General features: G+C 64.9%; 1 protein-coding gene and 1 long non-coding RNA gene across 6 annotated transcripts in view; both read right to left on the reverse strand.

Moving 5' to 3' along the window:
* MAD1L1 (mitotic arrest deficient 1 like 1) overlaps positions 1–16,269 on the reverse strand; it is a 316,953-nt gene that overhangs the window by 33,117 nt on the left and 267,567 nt on the right. For all 4 annotated transcript variants that reach the window (XM_042971184.1, XM_042971183.1, XM_042971186.1 and 1 more), the window contains one exon: positions 5,829–6,019. In XM_042971184.1, the coding sequence (XP_042827118.1) occupies positions 5,829–6,019 (191 nt within the window). The remainder of the gene's footprint in view (positions 1–5,828; positions 6,020–16,269) is intronic.
* On the reverse strand, positions 2,538–5,111 carry LOC122234541. 2 transcript variants are annotated; one of them, XR_006212310.1, is made up of 4 exons: positions 4,507–5,111; positions 3,579–4,064; positions 3,065–3,154; positions 2,538–2,616 (listed from the first exon to the last, which is right to left on the reverse strand). It is a non-coding gene; the product is annotated as an uncharacterized LOC122234541 (long non-coding RNA). The 2 variants fall into 2 exon arrangements; XR_006212309.1 differs by lacking the exon at positions 4,507–5,111 and having other exon boundaries at positions 3,579–4,345.

Consider the following 16,269-nt stretch of genomic DNA (forward strand, 5'->3'; position numbering starts at 1 on the left):
AAGTGGTGTCCCCCGCCTTGCCTGCTGGCCCGAGGGCGATCCCCGGGGCCGGCAGAGAGGACTCCCGCGTCCACAGCCGTGTCCCAAGGGCACTCACACGGGGGCCGGGCGCCGAGACTCAGCCACCGTCGTACCCGCCCGGTCTCCCTCTTGGGACGGGGGGCTCGCCCCGGCTGGTCGTCAGGAGGGAGGGCAGGAGAGCTCGTGAACCACAGCCAGACAGAATGACAGGCCCAGAGAGCAGGCCTCCGGAGGTCCCGGAGACTCGCACGCACCTGCGGGCGCCACGGGCGCCCCGACTGCTGCCGGCGCGGCGAGGCCCACTTCTCCTCCGGCGCGGGGGCAGGGGCGGGGGCGGGGAGGGCGGCCGGGCCCCCGCCGGGCCCGAGTTCCGGGCCGAGTGCCTGCCTGTCCTCGGAGTGGCGGCCCCCGGGGGCAGGCAGCTCCCACCCACGCGGCAGCAAGGGCCGGGCCGCCGGGCGCCGCGTCTTCTGGAGCAGAGCGCGTGGGGTGAGCCCGAACCCTCAATCATGCCGGCGCACATCTGCAGAGCCCGCTCAGCCGGAACGGCGCTCAGCTATTTCTAACTCTGCCTTCAGCCCCCTTCCTGCCTGAAAGATCATCTCTGGGAAAATAAAATAAAATAAGCCAAAGGGGCCAGGAGACTGCAGCTTTCTGCGATCCCCCTCCAGCCCGATTCCGCCACCGCCGCGTGAGTCTGCGCTCAGCCCCCCGGGGCAGGGCCCCCAAGGCCGCGTGAGGGTCGGCGGGTCGGCCGTTCTCTCCGGCTGGTCTCCGTCCCGCGGCATCTCTCTCTTAGGACCACCGGCTCACAGGGAACCCTTCCTTGCTGCCCCAGCCAAGGCTGAGCTCGCTGGCGGAGCCCTTCTGGCCCCGGGGCGCATCCAGGTCAAGCTCCTCACTGTGGGTGGGGAAACCGAGTCCCGCGGGGTGCAGTGGCCCGGCCAAGCGTGAGGGCTCCAGGGCACCTCGTGTCCCCTTGGGTCCCGGGGCAGTGCTGGGCAGGGGCTGCCTCTGGCTGGGTCCCCGGAAGGCAGTGAGGATCTGCACGTGGTCAGTCTGCCGTCTCCCTTCTACGTGGCTTCTCGCGCATTCTATCTGTCCGTCTGTCCGCAGTGCACAGCCCGCACACGCCAGGCCGAGCAGGCAGACGAGCAGCGGATGGGATGGGACGGGGCCTCCTGTCACTGAGCCGTAACAGGCAGAGGCAGCAGGTACTTCACCGGCAGTCACTCCCAGCCCCTGCTTAGAGACGTCCTCACAGGCTCGGCACCTCCAGACGCACCTTCTTTGGGGCCTCTGAGGGCCTGATAGCACCCACCCCGGAGAAGCTCAGAGGCTCCGCGTTTCGAGTGTCCGGGAGGACTGCGGCCGAGCAAGCGAAGGCACACACACGTCCAGACGGTCTGCGGATACCGCCACGCTCTGGGGCCCTCCGCTCTCCGCAGCCCAGCACTTTCTGCCAGTGGAGGCACAGAGGGAGGACAGGGCCACCGTGGAGTGCAAGCCCCGGCCGGGCACTGCCCGAGGCACGGCAGCCGGTGCGGGGGGCCGGCACCTCGGGAGGGTGGGGAGGTGTCTGGGGGCAGAGGGCTGAGCCGGCCCAGAGGATGCACCCCTCACCCGGCCCCTCCCGTTGGGTGGCCTGTGAGCTCCTGGGAAGGCCCCACACGGACGTGCACGGGCCCCGAGCGGCAGATGCCTGTGGCTGTGTGAGCGGGGCTGACACTGGGGGTGGGGGCTGGGGCCCTCACTGCCACGTCAGGGAGCCCGGGAGCACCAGCTGGCCGGGGTGCGGTGGGCCTCACCTGCAGAACTGTGGGAAAGGCCCCTCAGGGGGACCTATGAAGGGCTCCAGGGATGGGCCCGGGGTGGAGGAGGCAGGACCGGGGCCCCCACCAGGATGCTGGGGACTTACAGCCCTACCCTGAAGGGAGAGAGGTAAGCGGAGGGTGGAAAGTGTGAGCCTGGGGCCCCGAGCCGGCTCAGACCCCTTCAGTTCACCCCACACGGCTTCCAGTTTTTCCTGATGAGCCGGGACAAGAAAGACAAAATCCCACCCACCTGTTGGTGCCCGTACGGCAGCAGGCACCAAGGGGGTGACAGGACTGGAGACAGCAAAAGGAAGGCCAGCGTCCTCAGAAAAGCCGGGCTCTGGGGGAGGCTGGCCAGCGTGTGAACGCCAGGACGCAGGGACAAGGAGGCGGGAAGCTGGGACCAGGGCGGGTCCACCAGGGGCTGGGCAGGCCCCTGCCCGGCAGGGACCCACGAGAGGCCCAAGGAGAGACAAGGCTGCCCCACACGCCCTGCTAGAGGTCTGGGCAGGGGCAGCCCTGTGCGTGTGCCTGTCACACGTGCGCACGCGAGCTCCTACCCTCTGGTTCCCGGGACAGCCCCCCCCCAGGCCCATGGAGGCACGGCCAGGCTCCCCTCTTCCTCCCCCTGCCCCCTCCAACACCCAGGCCCTGAGGCCCCGGGGCATGAGCGCTCTCTGAAGGGAACCCTAACCTCCGGTCCTGGCTCTCTCGCTCTGTCCAGCGGCCGCTGAAGCTGACCCGCCTGTCCCAGGGGTGCCACGGGATTGGGGGGGGATTCCTGGGGACAGAGTGGGGGGGGGCTTGCCTAGACGTCAGGGACCGGCTCTGTCCTGCGTCCCTGGCTCTTTGGAGAAGGACACGGGACTCATTGGAAGCACCCCCAGACTTCCACGGACAGAGAGCAGAAACAGCTCCTGCCTCCCAGTGCTATGGGCGGGGGGGGGGGGGGGGGGGCGGGAGGGGGTGCGGCTTGCAGGCTGGGTGGGGCGGCCAGGAGCCTGAGCTTCCAGGACGTGGCAAAGCCACCAGAAAGGCTCCACCCACCCCAACAGCATTGGCAAGTGCCTCGGGCACCAGGTCCTGGCTGGGGGCTGTGCACCTGCTGGGCGCGTCCTGGACCCTGGGTAGTAAGGAGTCTACAATCCAGTGTGCGAGCCCGACCAAAGAGGCCGCATGCCGAGATCCGGGGTGGGGGCCTGGGTGGGGGGCTCCTGGCTTGTCCATACCTACACCGCACTTGAGGCCTCCCAGGGGTAAGGGTGGGGCAGGCTCTCTGGGGACCCCGACGTAGGACGGTTCCTGTCCCTGAAGAACAGCTTGTGTAAAAGAATAAAAGTCACCTATGTAATGACCAAGCAACAGAAAGCGACACGTGTCCTGAACGGTGTAAGTTGAAGACAGTTCCCACCTCTGGGGAACACCGGAAGCCCTCCCGGAGGAGGCGACTGTGAGCACATTGCGGCTCTGTTGGGGGGTGGGACGATCTGACCAGGGGCAGGGCCCAAGCGCTGGTGTGCAGGGTGAGGGGACCCCCAGGGGAAGGCAGAGATGGGGGCCCTGTGGGGCTAACATGGGCCCTGATGGGCAGCTTCTGTCTGCTAAGCGCTCACTGCTTGAAAACACAATTCTGACAAACCCTGAAACCCAGGGTGGGTCCTCAGGGATGCTGCTGGTGCCCCCGTGTCAAGCACTATGGGGGCTCGTGGTCGTGAGCTCTCTTAGCTCTGACCCCTGACTCACAGACGATGAGACCGAGGCTCAGAGTGGTCTCCAGGTGGGGAAAGGCAGCGTGTGGGTCCAAGTCTGGCGGCCCGGACGAGGGGCAGCTGGCCTGTCTACCGGGTCCTTTCCAGACAGCTCTCTGCACGGCCTCCGAGGACCAGCGGGCACCGTGCTTCGCATCTCACAGTCGGCGACGTCCCTCCACGTTTTCCCCGACGACACGGGAGAACCCACGCGTCTAGAACGTCACGCATCTAGAACGTGGTGGGGCCGTGAGCAAACCCACGTCTCCTGATGCTGTGCACGGGACTGCCCCCTACCTGGGGGTGGGGCTGGAGGCCCAGCTGGGACGGTGGGGGCAGGGGTGCCTGCTGTGGGCATCCAGGGCTTGCTGGGCGTGAGCGGAGGGCTGAGCCGTCGGCCCTCCTGTCGTCCTCGGGGGCCGTCTCACACCCATGCTGCTCCCGGCACATCTGGCCCTTAGGTCCGGAGCCAGGCCTGCAGCTGGGAGGCAGGGCACCAGTCAGAACTGTGGGTGTACTGGACCCCGCAAGGGACCCTCAGGAGGGGAAGGTGTTGGGGTTACTGCAGCAACACCCAGGAACTGAGCCGGGGTGAGCTCTGGGCGTGGACACACTCAAGGGGCCTGGTGGGGGGCAACTGCTGAGCACAGTGAGGCCTTGCACGTGCAGGAGAGCCGAGGGTGGGGAGAGACCGCAGAGAGTGTAGGTGGGGGCAGGACAGCCGAGGATCTGTAGGGGAATAGTGGAGGGTCCGGGGTGGGGGACGGCAGAGGGTGGGGGACGGCGGAGGGTCTGGGGACGGTGGACGGTCTGGGGCGGGGTGGGGGAGAGGAACGGCCTGACAGTGCCTTTGCAGATCTCTGCTCCACAGGCGCTGTCCTGTCCAGAGTGAGGGTTTGTAAGACCTGAACATCTCTGCTTACGCGCTTGACATTTAAGAAAACCGTGTGGGGCTCCCAGAACACACGAAGTGCTCGTCAGGGTCTGAGTTCTTCGGAAGATCGCGGAATGACACAGGAGAGACGTTTCTGAGAGCTTGCTTAGAAACATAAAAACAGACACGCGGGACCCAAGACGGCCGGGGATGTGGGAAGGCAGCCACCAGGCCGAGACGCGGTGCTGACCTCAGGACGAGGAGAGGCCGCCAGGAAGGAAGGGGGATGGAAACGAAGTCGGGGGGGGGGCCCACACCGACCTGCGAGGTCGGGACCCCTCTTCCCTCGGCCTCCCGCGACCCGGCGCCTCCGGGCTTGGCCAGCACCTGTGCCAGGAAGCAGCTGGGCGGGCACAGGTTTAGCGTGAGGTTCAGTTCACGATGAAACGAGACAGGCAGGACTTCCTTTGCCACCGCGTCCTGCTCCACGTGTGCAGATCGCACGGGTTACGGCTGCTTTACGGACCCAGAAGAGTGGGTTCTTTGTTTTTACAAACGTGGGCAGAGCCAGGTGGACGGCCCGCTTCACACCGTGGTCACCCTGCGTGGGGGCCTCCGTGCCGACCGTGGCCGCCCACAGGCATGCCGGGCCCACGTCGCCATCTTCAAGCAAAGGGAGGGGAGGCCAGCGCGGCGGTGGCGGGAACAGCCCTCCTGGTCGCCCTGGCAGCGCCCCAGTCCTGCCCCTCGCGTGCGGGTGCGTCATTCCCCGCGACCGTCCCAGATCCGAAACCCGGACACCACCCCGGGCCTGGACACGGGTACAGCTCCACAGGCCACATGCTGCCTCCGACTCCGAGGGGGCTCCTCTGTGGGGGCCCCCACCCTGCTGGCTTCTCCAGAAGGAGTCTGGGGCCAACACAGGCTGCCAAGTTCCCGCCCTCGCGTCTGTCTGGGGTTCCAGCCCTGGCGTCTCAGGCAGACCCGAGGGCCCGTCCCACAGAGATCCAGCAGCTTCCGTCCCCTGTCCCGTCTGCCACACGGCACGATGGCCTTGGCCACGGTGTAGTCCTGAGGCCGCCTCCCTGGCCCAACACGGACCCTCACCCTCTTACTTCCGCCGTCCCCCGGGAACTGCTGGGGCTGGATGCCCCGGGCCTCACTGCCCCGCCCCTCCCAGCGACGGGCCAACGCAGCACAGGCGGACGGCGGACGCCCAGAGGCGGCCAGGTGGGGGCGGCCGGGGGTCAGCAGACTCCCCCGGAAGCAGCGGGCCACGCCTCCTGAGGGGAGGCGGCTCCCACTCTGTCGTGCACCAGGACAACCGGGCGGACGTGCTCTCCACGCCGGTGGCCGTCACCGCGGTCCTACCTTGAAGATGAGGCAGTCGGCCTTGTGCTCGGCGTACATGGACGTCAGCCGGTACTGGCTCTCCGTGGTGACGTCTATCTGGTAGCCCGTGAGCGCGTAGCAGACCTTCCGGAACTCCTGGATCTTTGTGTGAAAGACCTCCTTCAGCCGCTGGTTTCTCAGCTCGGCACTTTCCACCTGCTTCTTCAGTTCTGGGGGCAACAGGGGACAGGGTGAGCTTGCAAACCTGGACCGGATGGGATGTGGGGCGGCAGCGGGGGTCAGGGCCAGAGTCACCGACAGAGGGTCGTGGAGGAGACGGGGTCCCGCCCAGGCAGAGCCCTGACGCGCACGCGCACGAAGCTAGGGAACGAAGAAAACAAGCACAGGGACGACCTGACCTTTGGGCGCGGAGTCGTTCAGTTAAACGTAAATAACTCTAAAGACAGCAGTGACTCTGAAAACAGCGGGCCTGGTCCCGGCTCTGAGCCCTGATTCGACCCCCGGTCTGGCGCCTTTTCTGAAGGGCAACAGGCAACACAGAGTCCTTCCCAGGGCTGCTGAGGAGGCTTGGGTGGGGCCTGGCCCCTCACGGGCAGTCTTGGGTCTGTACCTGCTGGGGGACTGGCCGCCCACTCACACAGGCCAGCACTGAGAAGTGGTGAGCAGGCAGGGGGCCTTGACAGTGGATGCCCTGGGGCTTCCTGGTCACATCCCTGGGCCCCCACCTCCCCCCCCCCCCCCCCCCCCCCCCGCCGGAGACAAGGCCACTGCGCGCAGACAGGCCCCTGGGCCCCCCGCCCGCCCCCTCGAGGCTCTAACAGGACGGTTCAGGACAGAGGCCCCAGGCCCACCCGTCACGCCTGCCACGGTTCAGGGCCGCACAGGAGAAACCAGCTGTGCCAAGCACAAAGCCATCAGGAGGCTACACAGCAATTATCACGAATCCTTCACCCAAGGTGCCTTCCCAGTAATTAAACCTCAGTTCTCCCCTCACTAATTAGCAAGGCTGGCTCTCCTCAAACACCAGCCTCTGAAGCCAGGAGCTTCCTGCTGGTCCCTCTGGAGCTGATGTCGAGGAGCCCCTCCAGGGCCCGGGGACGTCCTGGGCGGAACGGGAGCTGTGCCGTCTAAGAGGGTGGTGGGAGACCCCAGGCCTTGGAGCCGGTCAAGCCGGCTGTGACAGGGACAGGAGCCCTCTTGCTCAAGCTGAAGCAAGAGGCCCGTGGCACATCCTGTGACAGTCACCAGGACGGGCCCGGGCCCGGCAACCAGAGGCTCCCTGGCGGGGCTGAGGGCAGGGAGAGAGCAGGAAAGGTCACCTCCTGGAGCAGGTGAAGGGGACGGGGGAGCCTGTCTTCCAGGGAAAGACACACAGGAGAGCCTCCACCCGCGCGCCCTTCCGGACCTGTGGCCCTGAGCGTGTGACCCTCCAGCTCCCAGGCGCGTCGGGTACACAGCTGCCCGAGGGGGCGTCGCAAAGACAAGCTGGGTCCCACGGGGCCGCAGCACAGTGCCGTGTGGGTTCGGGCCACACCTTGGATGCTGGGAGCTCGGTCACCTCCGGGCACCAACACGCCCTGCAGCCGTCACAGGGCGACACGGAGGGCGTGGGCTCTGGTTCACAAACAGGGGCTTGTGACATTCACTGCCGGGCCACGCGTGTCTGGCATGGGGAGCGCCATCCGCCCCAGGCCAAGCTCTCGCGGCCCCGCTGCCCCTCACGCGCCCTGGCCGGCGCCAGGCTTCTGGACACGTATCCTGCGTCTTGTCTGTACCTTGTACAGCTCTGCGGGCAGCCCGGGGCCGGCCGCGTTCTTGCTCTGAACGAGGAATCTGAGACCAGGGCACGGCTCCTTCCGGCCTCCCCGCCACGCGGGTCCCTCCACCTGTCACACGCCCTGCCCTCACCTGCCCTCCATCACCACGCGGCCCCGATGGCCCCGGTGGACATCCTTCTTCCGGAGCAGAGAGCCTCTCCATCGGGACACGGGCGCAGAGCCCTTGATTAATCGAGTAATCAGACTACGAAATCTGAAGGGTGATTGGCGGCTCTGACCCCGTGCTCCTCCCTGAGTCTCTCGGCCAGCCCACCGAGGACGGACCCGCCAAGCGGGAGAAAAACCCATCCTGGAAGGAAAGATTCACTGACCACGTTTCTGCGGCGATAATTCACCCCTGTCAGACTGCACTGCCTTTAATGGAGCTCAGATGCCCATTGGGAAAAATTTAATTTTGGTAATAATGCAACCTGACCTTGGAGAAGGTAACAGCCCCTTTGCCCACAGATATCAAGATGCCACCCATTACCCAGTCCACGGACTCCTACAAGTACACGGACTCAGGCAAATGCACGGGTAAGCCGCACCCCTCCAGTCCCCCTGGGGGCTGCGGACGCCTGGGGTATGAGCTCCGCCCCCCACGTCGGGCTCCTCGCACACTCTGTCTCACCCAGTGCGGTCCCCACCACACCAGGCGGGCCCCCTGTCACTCTCTGACAAGCGAGGGGAAGCTTGGATGGGGGAGTGACTTCCTCAAGGTCACACAGGCTGTCAGAGGTACAGAGGGCTCTGCCCCCCGTCTGCCTGGTGCCGGTCCTCAGGTGCGGTCACCTTAATGCAGCACGTTGGGGTGGGGACGCCGTGAGCTCTCGCTGTGATTTAGGGCACAGCAAAGTCAGTGCTCTGACCTCCCCCCTATTCTGCCTTTCAATCGCTTACATAAACGTGAATGAATAATTCACACGATGGTTTGGATTAAATAAATAAAAGATGTGCCTTTTGCCTTGGAAAAGCCATTGCTCGGATGTGGCCTCTTCCCCAGAGCGAGCCGAGGCTTCCTGTGGGTGGGGTTAGGCGGCCTGCCAAGGGCCGGTGACCCCTGGGGTCCACGGTGACCCCACTCCGCACCCACCCGCAGGCACCCGGCCACGGCCGCCCACCGAGGCCATCGGGCAAGGCCGGCTCAGCATGCAAGTGGCCTCGTCGGGTCTGCGGAGAGCTCCGGGACCGCCCGCTTCCGGACCCCTCCTGCCGTGTGCACGTCTCAGGCATCACCAGATGCCTGGGATGAGGACCTCGTGCCCGGACCCCCTCCCCTCAGGCCTGGGATCGGGCCCACGGCTGGAGGCTGCACCGGGCCAGACTCACCCTCCGCCCCGTCCTGCCCTCTGGCAACACGGGCTAAAGGAACATGCCCTCCTGCCATGCTCTTCTCTCTTTGGGCCACCCTGTCCATCTTCCCCGTGGCAGCCCTGTGAAAGGCTGTCCAAGAGTCCTTGGTGAGGGACAAGGGAGGCCAACGAACAAGCGGGCGCCAGACAGAGGACGTGGTCGCCCAGAGCTCAGGTGTGCAGGGCGGGCAGGGGTGGTGCAGGCCAGGGATGGATGGCAAGGTCCAGGGGCCATGTACCTGCTTTTCAACTGGCACGCGGCCCCACGCAGGCCAGCTGGTTCCCTCCACAGCCACATCCACATCCACATCCACGGGTGGACTGCCCCTGGATGGCTCGGACTCCCCCCCACCTTCCACCCTCCCCATCCGTGCCCAACACCTGGCTCCTTCCGGAGTCCTAGAAGGCCGCTGGGAGAGCCCGTGGGAAGGACACGGAACAAAAATAAACTCTCCCTTACGTAAGGCTGGCAGGAGAGAGCGGAGATGGCACGATAAAGGAGCGGTTATGGGCACATGGCTCTGGAGAGCAGTTCAGTCTAAAATTCGGAGAAAGTCTTATCCCAGAGGAGCAGGGAGAGCAGGTGAGAGACAGACCGGTGGACGGCGGGACTCTCCCAGCAGCAAGCCTCTGCGGGGCCCCCGCACGTGGCCGCACCGGCCAGCAGAGCCCGGCTGTGCCTTCATTTCACTCACAGCACACGCACCTCCGTGACTCAATTCCCTGCGTACCGGTTTGCTGGGGAAGGTGCGGGGAGCTGGAGGTTGGGGGGTGGGGGGCGGCAGCTCCACTTGGGAGGTCCCGGTCGGCTCCGTGGGACCTCTGACCCAGCCTCGGGATGGAGGCAGTGACGTGCAACCCTTAGCTCTGAGTTCCTCTTGCTCCCAGGGCCTTCGAGAAGCACAAGCAGACAGGACATGGCAGAGACACGTGCCAAGATGCCAACGGCCCTTAGGAGGGCAGCCCGGGGCCTGCGGTCCACGTCTTTCCTCTCGTGTGGCCTGAGCACGCCAGTGAGGTGACTGGGTGTGACTCTGCACGGTGGCCATTCTGAGGGACAGACAGACCTCGGGCCTTACCCTGTCCCACACGCGGCGGCCTCAGCTCCATCCTGGGACCTTTCAAGGCAATGGCTCCCTGTTAACGGGCTTCCCTGACCCACATCGTGGTCCAGAGGATTCTGAGTGTAGAATAAGCACCATCCCGGGGAGGAGGCTGGCGGGGGGAGGGCTGGAGACCCACGCAGGGCGGAGCTGGGACCGGGATCCCAGGCCTCCCAGCACAGTCACCGAGCTCAGAGCGGCACTGGCGGCCGGGTCAGGCCCTCTGTCCCTTGGGTTCCAGTCCTGTGCCGGGGCCCAAGTCCTCTGGACAGAATTCCAAGCTCTGAAGGGGAGACACGGTCTGAAATGAAACCCTGTCCTGCGGCCACCAGGCCTGTGCCGAGCGTCCGGGCCCACCGCCTCTCCAGCCGCAACTGCCCTGGCTCTATTCCAGAAGCACCACTCTCCTCCCCACCTCAGGGCCTTTACACAGGCCTGGAGCAGCCCGTCATGCTTCCTAGCCGACTCCCAGACTCCTCAGCTTTGAAATCACTTCTTTGGAATAGATCCGGTCTCGTGTCACATGTCCTCAGCGTACGTGACAGTGTCTGTTTCACACAACAGAGTGTCTTCAAAAGCTTCTCTGAGTAAGTTATTTTCCCCGTAGACTCCACACTCGCTGCAGGGAGGACTTTTTGTCCCATTGAGTTTCAAGTGCACTTCAAGGAGGCGGGAGTACACGAAATGCCATTTCTCCAAAACCCTAAATCATAACCCCGGAAAGGCTCTAGTCAGTGTCAACAAAAGGGAACACACATACGGGGCTTCCCCACGGACACGGCGAGTAGAACGCACGTGCTCACCCTTGAACATACGTGTTCGACCTTGCCCCCTACCGCAACCACTGCGGAGGGCGGGGAGGCAGCGGCAGACAAGAGGGCGGACAAAATCTTAGAGGATGAACAGTGAATTCAGGAGAGGAACCGGGCCCAGCGGGCCTGGGTGACTGGGACCTCACCGTCCTGGGCGGCAGGGAGGCCGGCTGGAGCTGTGGTGGGGGGTCCGCACCGGGGAGCAGGACTCCTCCCTGCACGCCAGGTGATGGCCCTGCCCCTCCCGGAGAGGAGACAGTCCCTGCTCCCAAGGCAGGGGTGACAGGCCACAGGGCTGCTGTGACGAATAGAACACCCCCTGATGCCTGTGCCCCCGGCCCCCGTGGACCCGGGGTCCACAAGCACAGGGCCCGGCAGAAGGTCGATCTGCGCCAGCGGCCCCTGCGGGGTCTGAACCGGCCTTCACATGCGGCTGGCGGCAGCCTTCCTGGTGCCCAGCAGACCGGCCCCAGACGGAGGCCCGCCGGCCCGGAGAACGACCCGCAGGGCGCGGGGCCTGCCTCCCGCACACGCAGGTTACGACGGACGCTGTGGAGGAGAGGCGTCCGAGGCAGCAGCAACAACGCGCGATCCGCGGAAGCGATGCCGTTACAGACATGCACGGAAGCGCGGACACGGAACGCGGAAGGGCCTCCCCGACAGCGCCCCACCAAAGACAGAGACAGAAAACGCCAAAGAAAAGATACATCCGGAGATCCTGGGAGGGGAGACCACACAAGGGAAACCCCAGAAGTAACCGACTGGTCTCCAGGCTGGGCGGGCAGGGCGCAGAGCTATGTCAGACACCCCCCAGGAAAACACCCACCCCCCCCACCCTACAGACGGACCTCCTCCCTCCCGCCCTACCCCATGGACAGAAACCCCACCCCCACCCCATGGATGGACACCTCCCACCCCGCAGACAGACCTCCTTCTTCCCATCCTATCCCCACAGACAAACTCTCCCACCCCACGAATGGCTCCCGACCCCTCGTGAGGGAGGCCGGGAGGAGGACACAGGGGGCAGGGAAGCCGTGCACTGGCCGCCGGCCGAGCCGTCAAAGGCAGGCGGCCTGGCCCCTGCAGCTGCGCTGTGTTTAAGAACGGGAAGCAGTTTTTGAAATTTCCCTTTGGGGACTCGGGACAGAGTCATTTTTCTTTCTGAAAAGTGAATAAAACCACTTAGCCAATGCTAAGGTTCTCAGGTTTAGAAACCAGGAAAAGGCACTAATATTTCACCACTTGAAAGAACAGCTCTTGGAGCCCAGGCTGAGCCAGGGCTGCTCCAAGGGCACCGTGTGCAAGGCAGTGAGGGGGGACGATGGCCTGCCCGGACCCGGCTGTGGGCGAGGCTGGATGACCAGCTGTGCTCCGTCCCCGGGCGTCCCCCAGCATTGCGCCCCTGCGGTCTGGAGGGGCCCAGGGGGCAGGGATGACGGCGGGCACACCCGTGGGGTCCGCGGCCAGGGACGGCAATGGCAAGAGGCCAATCGCCCACCTCCCGATGCTCACCGAGCTCCGCTCCATGGCCTGTCCCCTCGGGGCATCCGTGTAGAGGCGGGATGAGGGCCCTGGCTCCACGGCGGGGAGGCAGGGGCTCAGAGAAGGGGTGGGGCCGCCGTGCACCGAGGGTGGTCAGCCTCTGGGCACAGCGCTTCCCGCCCGCTGTCTCTGCCCGCTCTGCCCGCTCAGGCTCTGAAGCAGGCCCTGCCGGGCACGAGGGTCGAGGAGGATGACGCTCGGCCAACTCACTGTCCCTCCCCCCGACCCCGCCCCAGACACCGGCAGCCTCTCGGCAGCCAGATCGGGCTTTCCAAAGCCAGGCCAGCTGGTGCCGTGGGCCGCCCTGGGCCCTCGGGTCTTCCCAAGGTCTGGAAGGGCACGACTGAGACCAGTCTGGACAGTGGACGTGGGGATGAGTGAGAGGCGGGACGGTGCCGTCATCTGCCATGAACAGGCTCTGGGGGCGCCGCGGGTCTGCAGGTCCAGGTCCTGAGTTGGGTTTTTGCCTCCTTGGGTTCAAGAGGCCGGTGACGGAGCTGAGGGAAATGACCTCTCCGTGTCCAGAGGAGAGATACACGTGGGGCAGCAGTCACACAGGTGGGAACCGAGCCAGTGAGGCCGCGCGGTGACAGCTGTTTGACGTGCACGTGCTGGGTCTGGAGACGGGGGCACAAAACGCGTCCCTACGTTATCTGAAGGGCACTCGGGATGAAAGCACACGTGTTCGGAGCTGGTCCTGCAGCCGAACAAAGACCAGCGAGGCGACCCGCCTCTCTGAGGTGTGCCTCGGGGACAGCTACGTGTCAGGGTGACGCAGGGGCCCTCACACTGAGCCCGGGCCTGACCTCAGATGAGAGAACCGCACCCGTGCACGCGGGGACGCCCGGCCACACAAGACCAGGCCGGGCCAAGGAGCCTGGCTGGGCCCGAGGTGCCCCCGTGGAAGCGTCCCTGGGCCTCCCTGGCAGGTGCACGGGGAGGGGGCTGCAGGGGGCGCTGGCTCTGCTCAGGCCCAAAGCCGTGCCACGCCGCTGGGGCTGAATTATTGGCATCTCGTAACTTCTAACTATTTCAGTTTTACGTGTTTAAATATTTAATAATTAGGCATCAAATATTCACGCAATTTTATTAGCAACTGCGGGAGCCGGCACCACAGGGCGACGACTGTGGGTCCGGGTCCTGGTCCCCGGGGTGGGGGGTGGTGCCCACCGCCGGACCACGGCCCCAGGCAGGCCTTTCGTGGGTGCCGTGCACAAGAGCGGGTCCACCACCCCGACGCAGCACGTGCATCCTGACGGGCTCCCCATCCTGCAGATGGCCTTCCCATCCCAAGCCCAAGCTCCAGGAGAGGGGCCCGGGAGGCTGGCAGGCACCAGGGGGGCGGAACCAGTCTGGAGATCCGCGTGTGCCTGTGCCCTGCCTGCCGGGGGGCTTTAGGCGCCCACCCCGCTCCTCGCGCGGCACTCAGGGCAGCCTGTCCGTGAGGGGGCACAGCGGACACCACCCGACCGCTGCCTTCGGTGACCAGCGGACAGGCCCGTGCCACCCGCCCGCCACGGCCTTCTGCCATCCTAGGGAATGGTTTGCTTGAACTGCCTGGAGCCAGAGGGCCCTTGGGACAAAGTCTCTCCATTATGAGCCCATGTTCCCCTGCTGGGCCGGAAATTGCACGTTTTACACAAGAGAGAAGACATTCGCCCTGGAATTATATGCAGATGAGCAGCGTGTGTGCCCACCGCCGGCTGCCTGGCAGACGCCCGCCCTGGGTAAGCTCGGTGCCAGCTTTCAAACAGGGGCATCTCTGTGTGATTAACGGCTCCCTCCACAAGCAGCCTGTCACCTTGCACAGAAATGATCTGAAAAGACACCAGCAATTACAGCCCACCAGATTACGGGGTGGGAGAGTCCCGGGGTGACAGGCGGGCGCTCATGTGATATCGCATTCCCGGGAAGGCTCCCTCCCCCACCGCTGCGAACAGAGAGCGGTCGAAGCCCCAGGAGACGCCCCCACCCCCACCCCAGCCTCCCCACCCTGGTGCCTTTGCGGAGGGAGAGGAGGACCAGCTGGGCCACGTGGAAGGCCACGGCTGGCCCCTCGTCCAGGCAGCTGACAGATGTGGGGTCAGGCCCCGAGGAGGTCAGCGCCTTGTTCCCGGTCACCCGACTGGGGAGCAGAGAAGCCGGACATCCAAGCGAGGACTTTGGAGTGGGGTGGATCCCCCAAGTCCAGCAGGCAGTGCCGGACTCCCGGCACCACCTCGGGCGGAGAGGTCTGGCCACAGGTGCCCGAAGGAGCCTTCGCGGCCATCCCCCCACCAGGTGCCCCCGGGGGACCCGTGTGCTTGGGGTGTGTACAGAGCTCACCATCCTCTGACTTTCTTCACTTGTTTCGTTGTTCACGGCCCATTTTTTCCAACTAAAGCACACCCCGCCCCCCCTGGAGGGTAGGGACTCACTGCACTAGGGCCGGCCGGCCTGCACGGGAGACCCCACAAAAGAGCACCGGGTGGAGACCTAACGCCCTCCGTGTGCACTGGCCCCTCTTAAGCTCTGGGAACACCCGAGAAACATCATTACATCCACCTCCGTTTCACGGGTATGGACCCAGGTGGTCACACGGTTAGAAGCAGACCACCTGAGGCACACACTCACACATGCACACACATGCACACACTCATGCATGTGTGTGCATGCACGTGCTCTCTCACACACACCACACATGCAGGCATGCGTCCACACACTCGTACACGCACACACACATCTGCACACACACACTCGTGCATGCACGCACACGTGCTCTCACACACATGTGCAGGCACACGTTGACACACTCGTACACGCACCCATGCGCATGCACACACACACTCATGCACGCACGTATGTGCTCTCACACACACCCCACACATGCAGGCGTGCGTCCACACACTCGTGCGCGCACACACGCATCTGCACACACACACTCATGCACGCACGCACACGTGCTCTCACACACATGTTCACTCATGCACTCACCACACACCAGCCAGAGCCAGAAACCATCTAGAGGAGAGAGCCACCCAAGTATATCACCTCACAAACGCCCTGAGACATAAACCAGAGAACACCAGTGCTTAACTGAAGTTTCCGGCAACTTCTTTCCACACGCACACCAGCAGGTGACCTGTCGGGCTCACTGGCAGCGACGGCCTGTGGCCACCAGGTGGGACGGCCGTGGGTGAAGGCCACGATGCTGGTAGCCGCGGCAGGCTCCGCTCCAATCCGTTCTGCGTGTCCTGTGCGTTATTAATCTCCAACAGCGGGCTTAGAGAAGCCGAGTTCCTGGAAGGCGAGCTTCCTCTTGGAAGAGGGAAGAGCCTCTCAGAGCTCATCTTTTATTGACAGAGTCATTTTCGAGTCAATCTGTCTGCTTTGGGCAAGACAAGACTTTAAATCTTTCTCTCTCTCCCTGCTTTCAAGATGTGGCAGTCTATTAAGACCCGCTAATGTATGCGGCCAGGCCTCGAGTCTGAAAGGGAAGGCACGAAGGAGGAGGACCGAGAACCCAGAGAACCGAGCAGGGGTTCAGCAGGTGCAGCCGCCCACAGACCCGAGGGGAGCAGCGGGTTAGCCCTCTGGGGCTCGGACGCAGGAAGGTGGGGCGTGCGGTGAGGAGGGACTAAGTTCGAGGCGAGCAGGCGTGTAGCAGGTGCACAGCCTGGACAGGGAGGGAGTGCTCTGAGGTGGCAGGCGCCCCTCGGTCAAGGACACGCGGCAGGCAGCCAGGACCAGCGTCCGGCCCTCCTCAGGTCCGCCAGGCGCGGCAGGAGCAGGGGCCTCCTGACGACAGGTGACGCGCACGGCGCGCTCCCACCACGGGAACTCCGAGGGAAGTG

This window comes from Panthera tigris, chromosome E3 (genome assembly GCF_018350195.1).
Source record: "Panthera tigris isolate Pti1 chromosome E3, P.tigris_Pti1_mat1.1, whole genome shotgun sequence".
In the NCBI taxonomy this organism is placed as follows: Eukaryota; Metazoa; Chordata; class Mammalia; order Carnivora; family Felidae; genus Panthera; species Panthera tigris.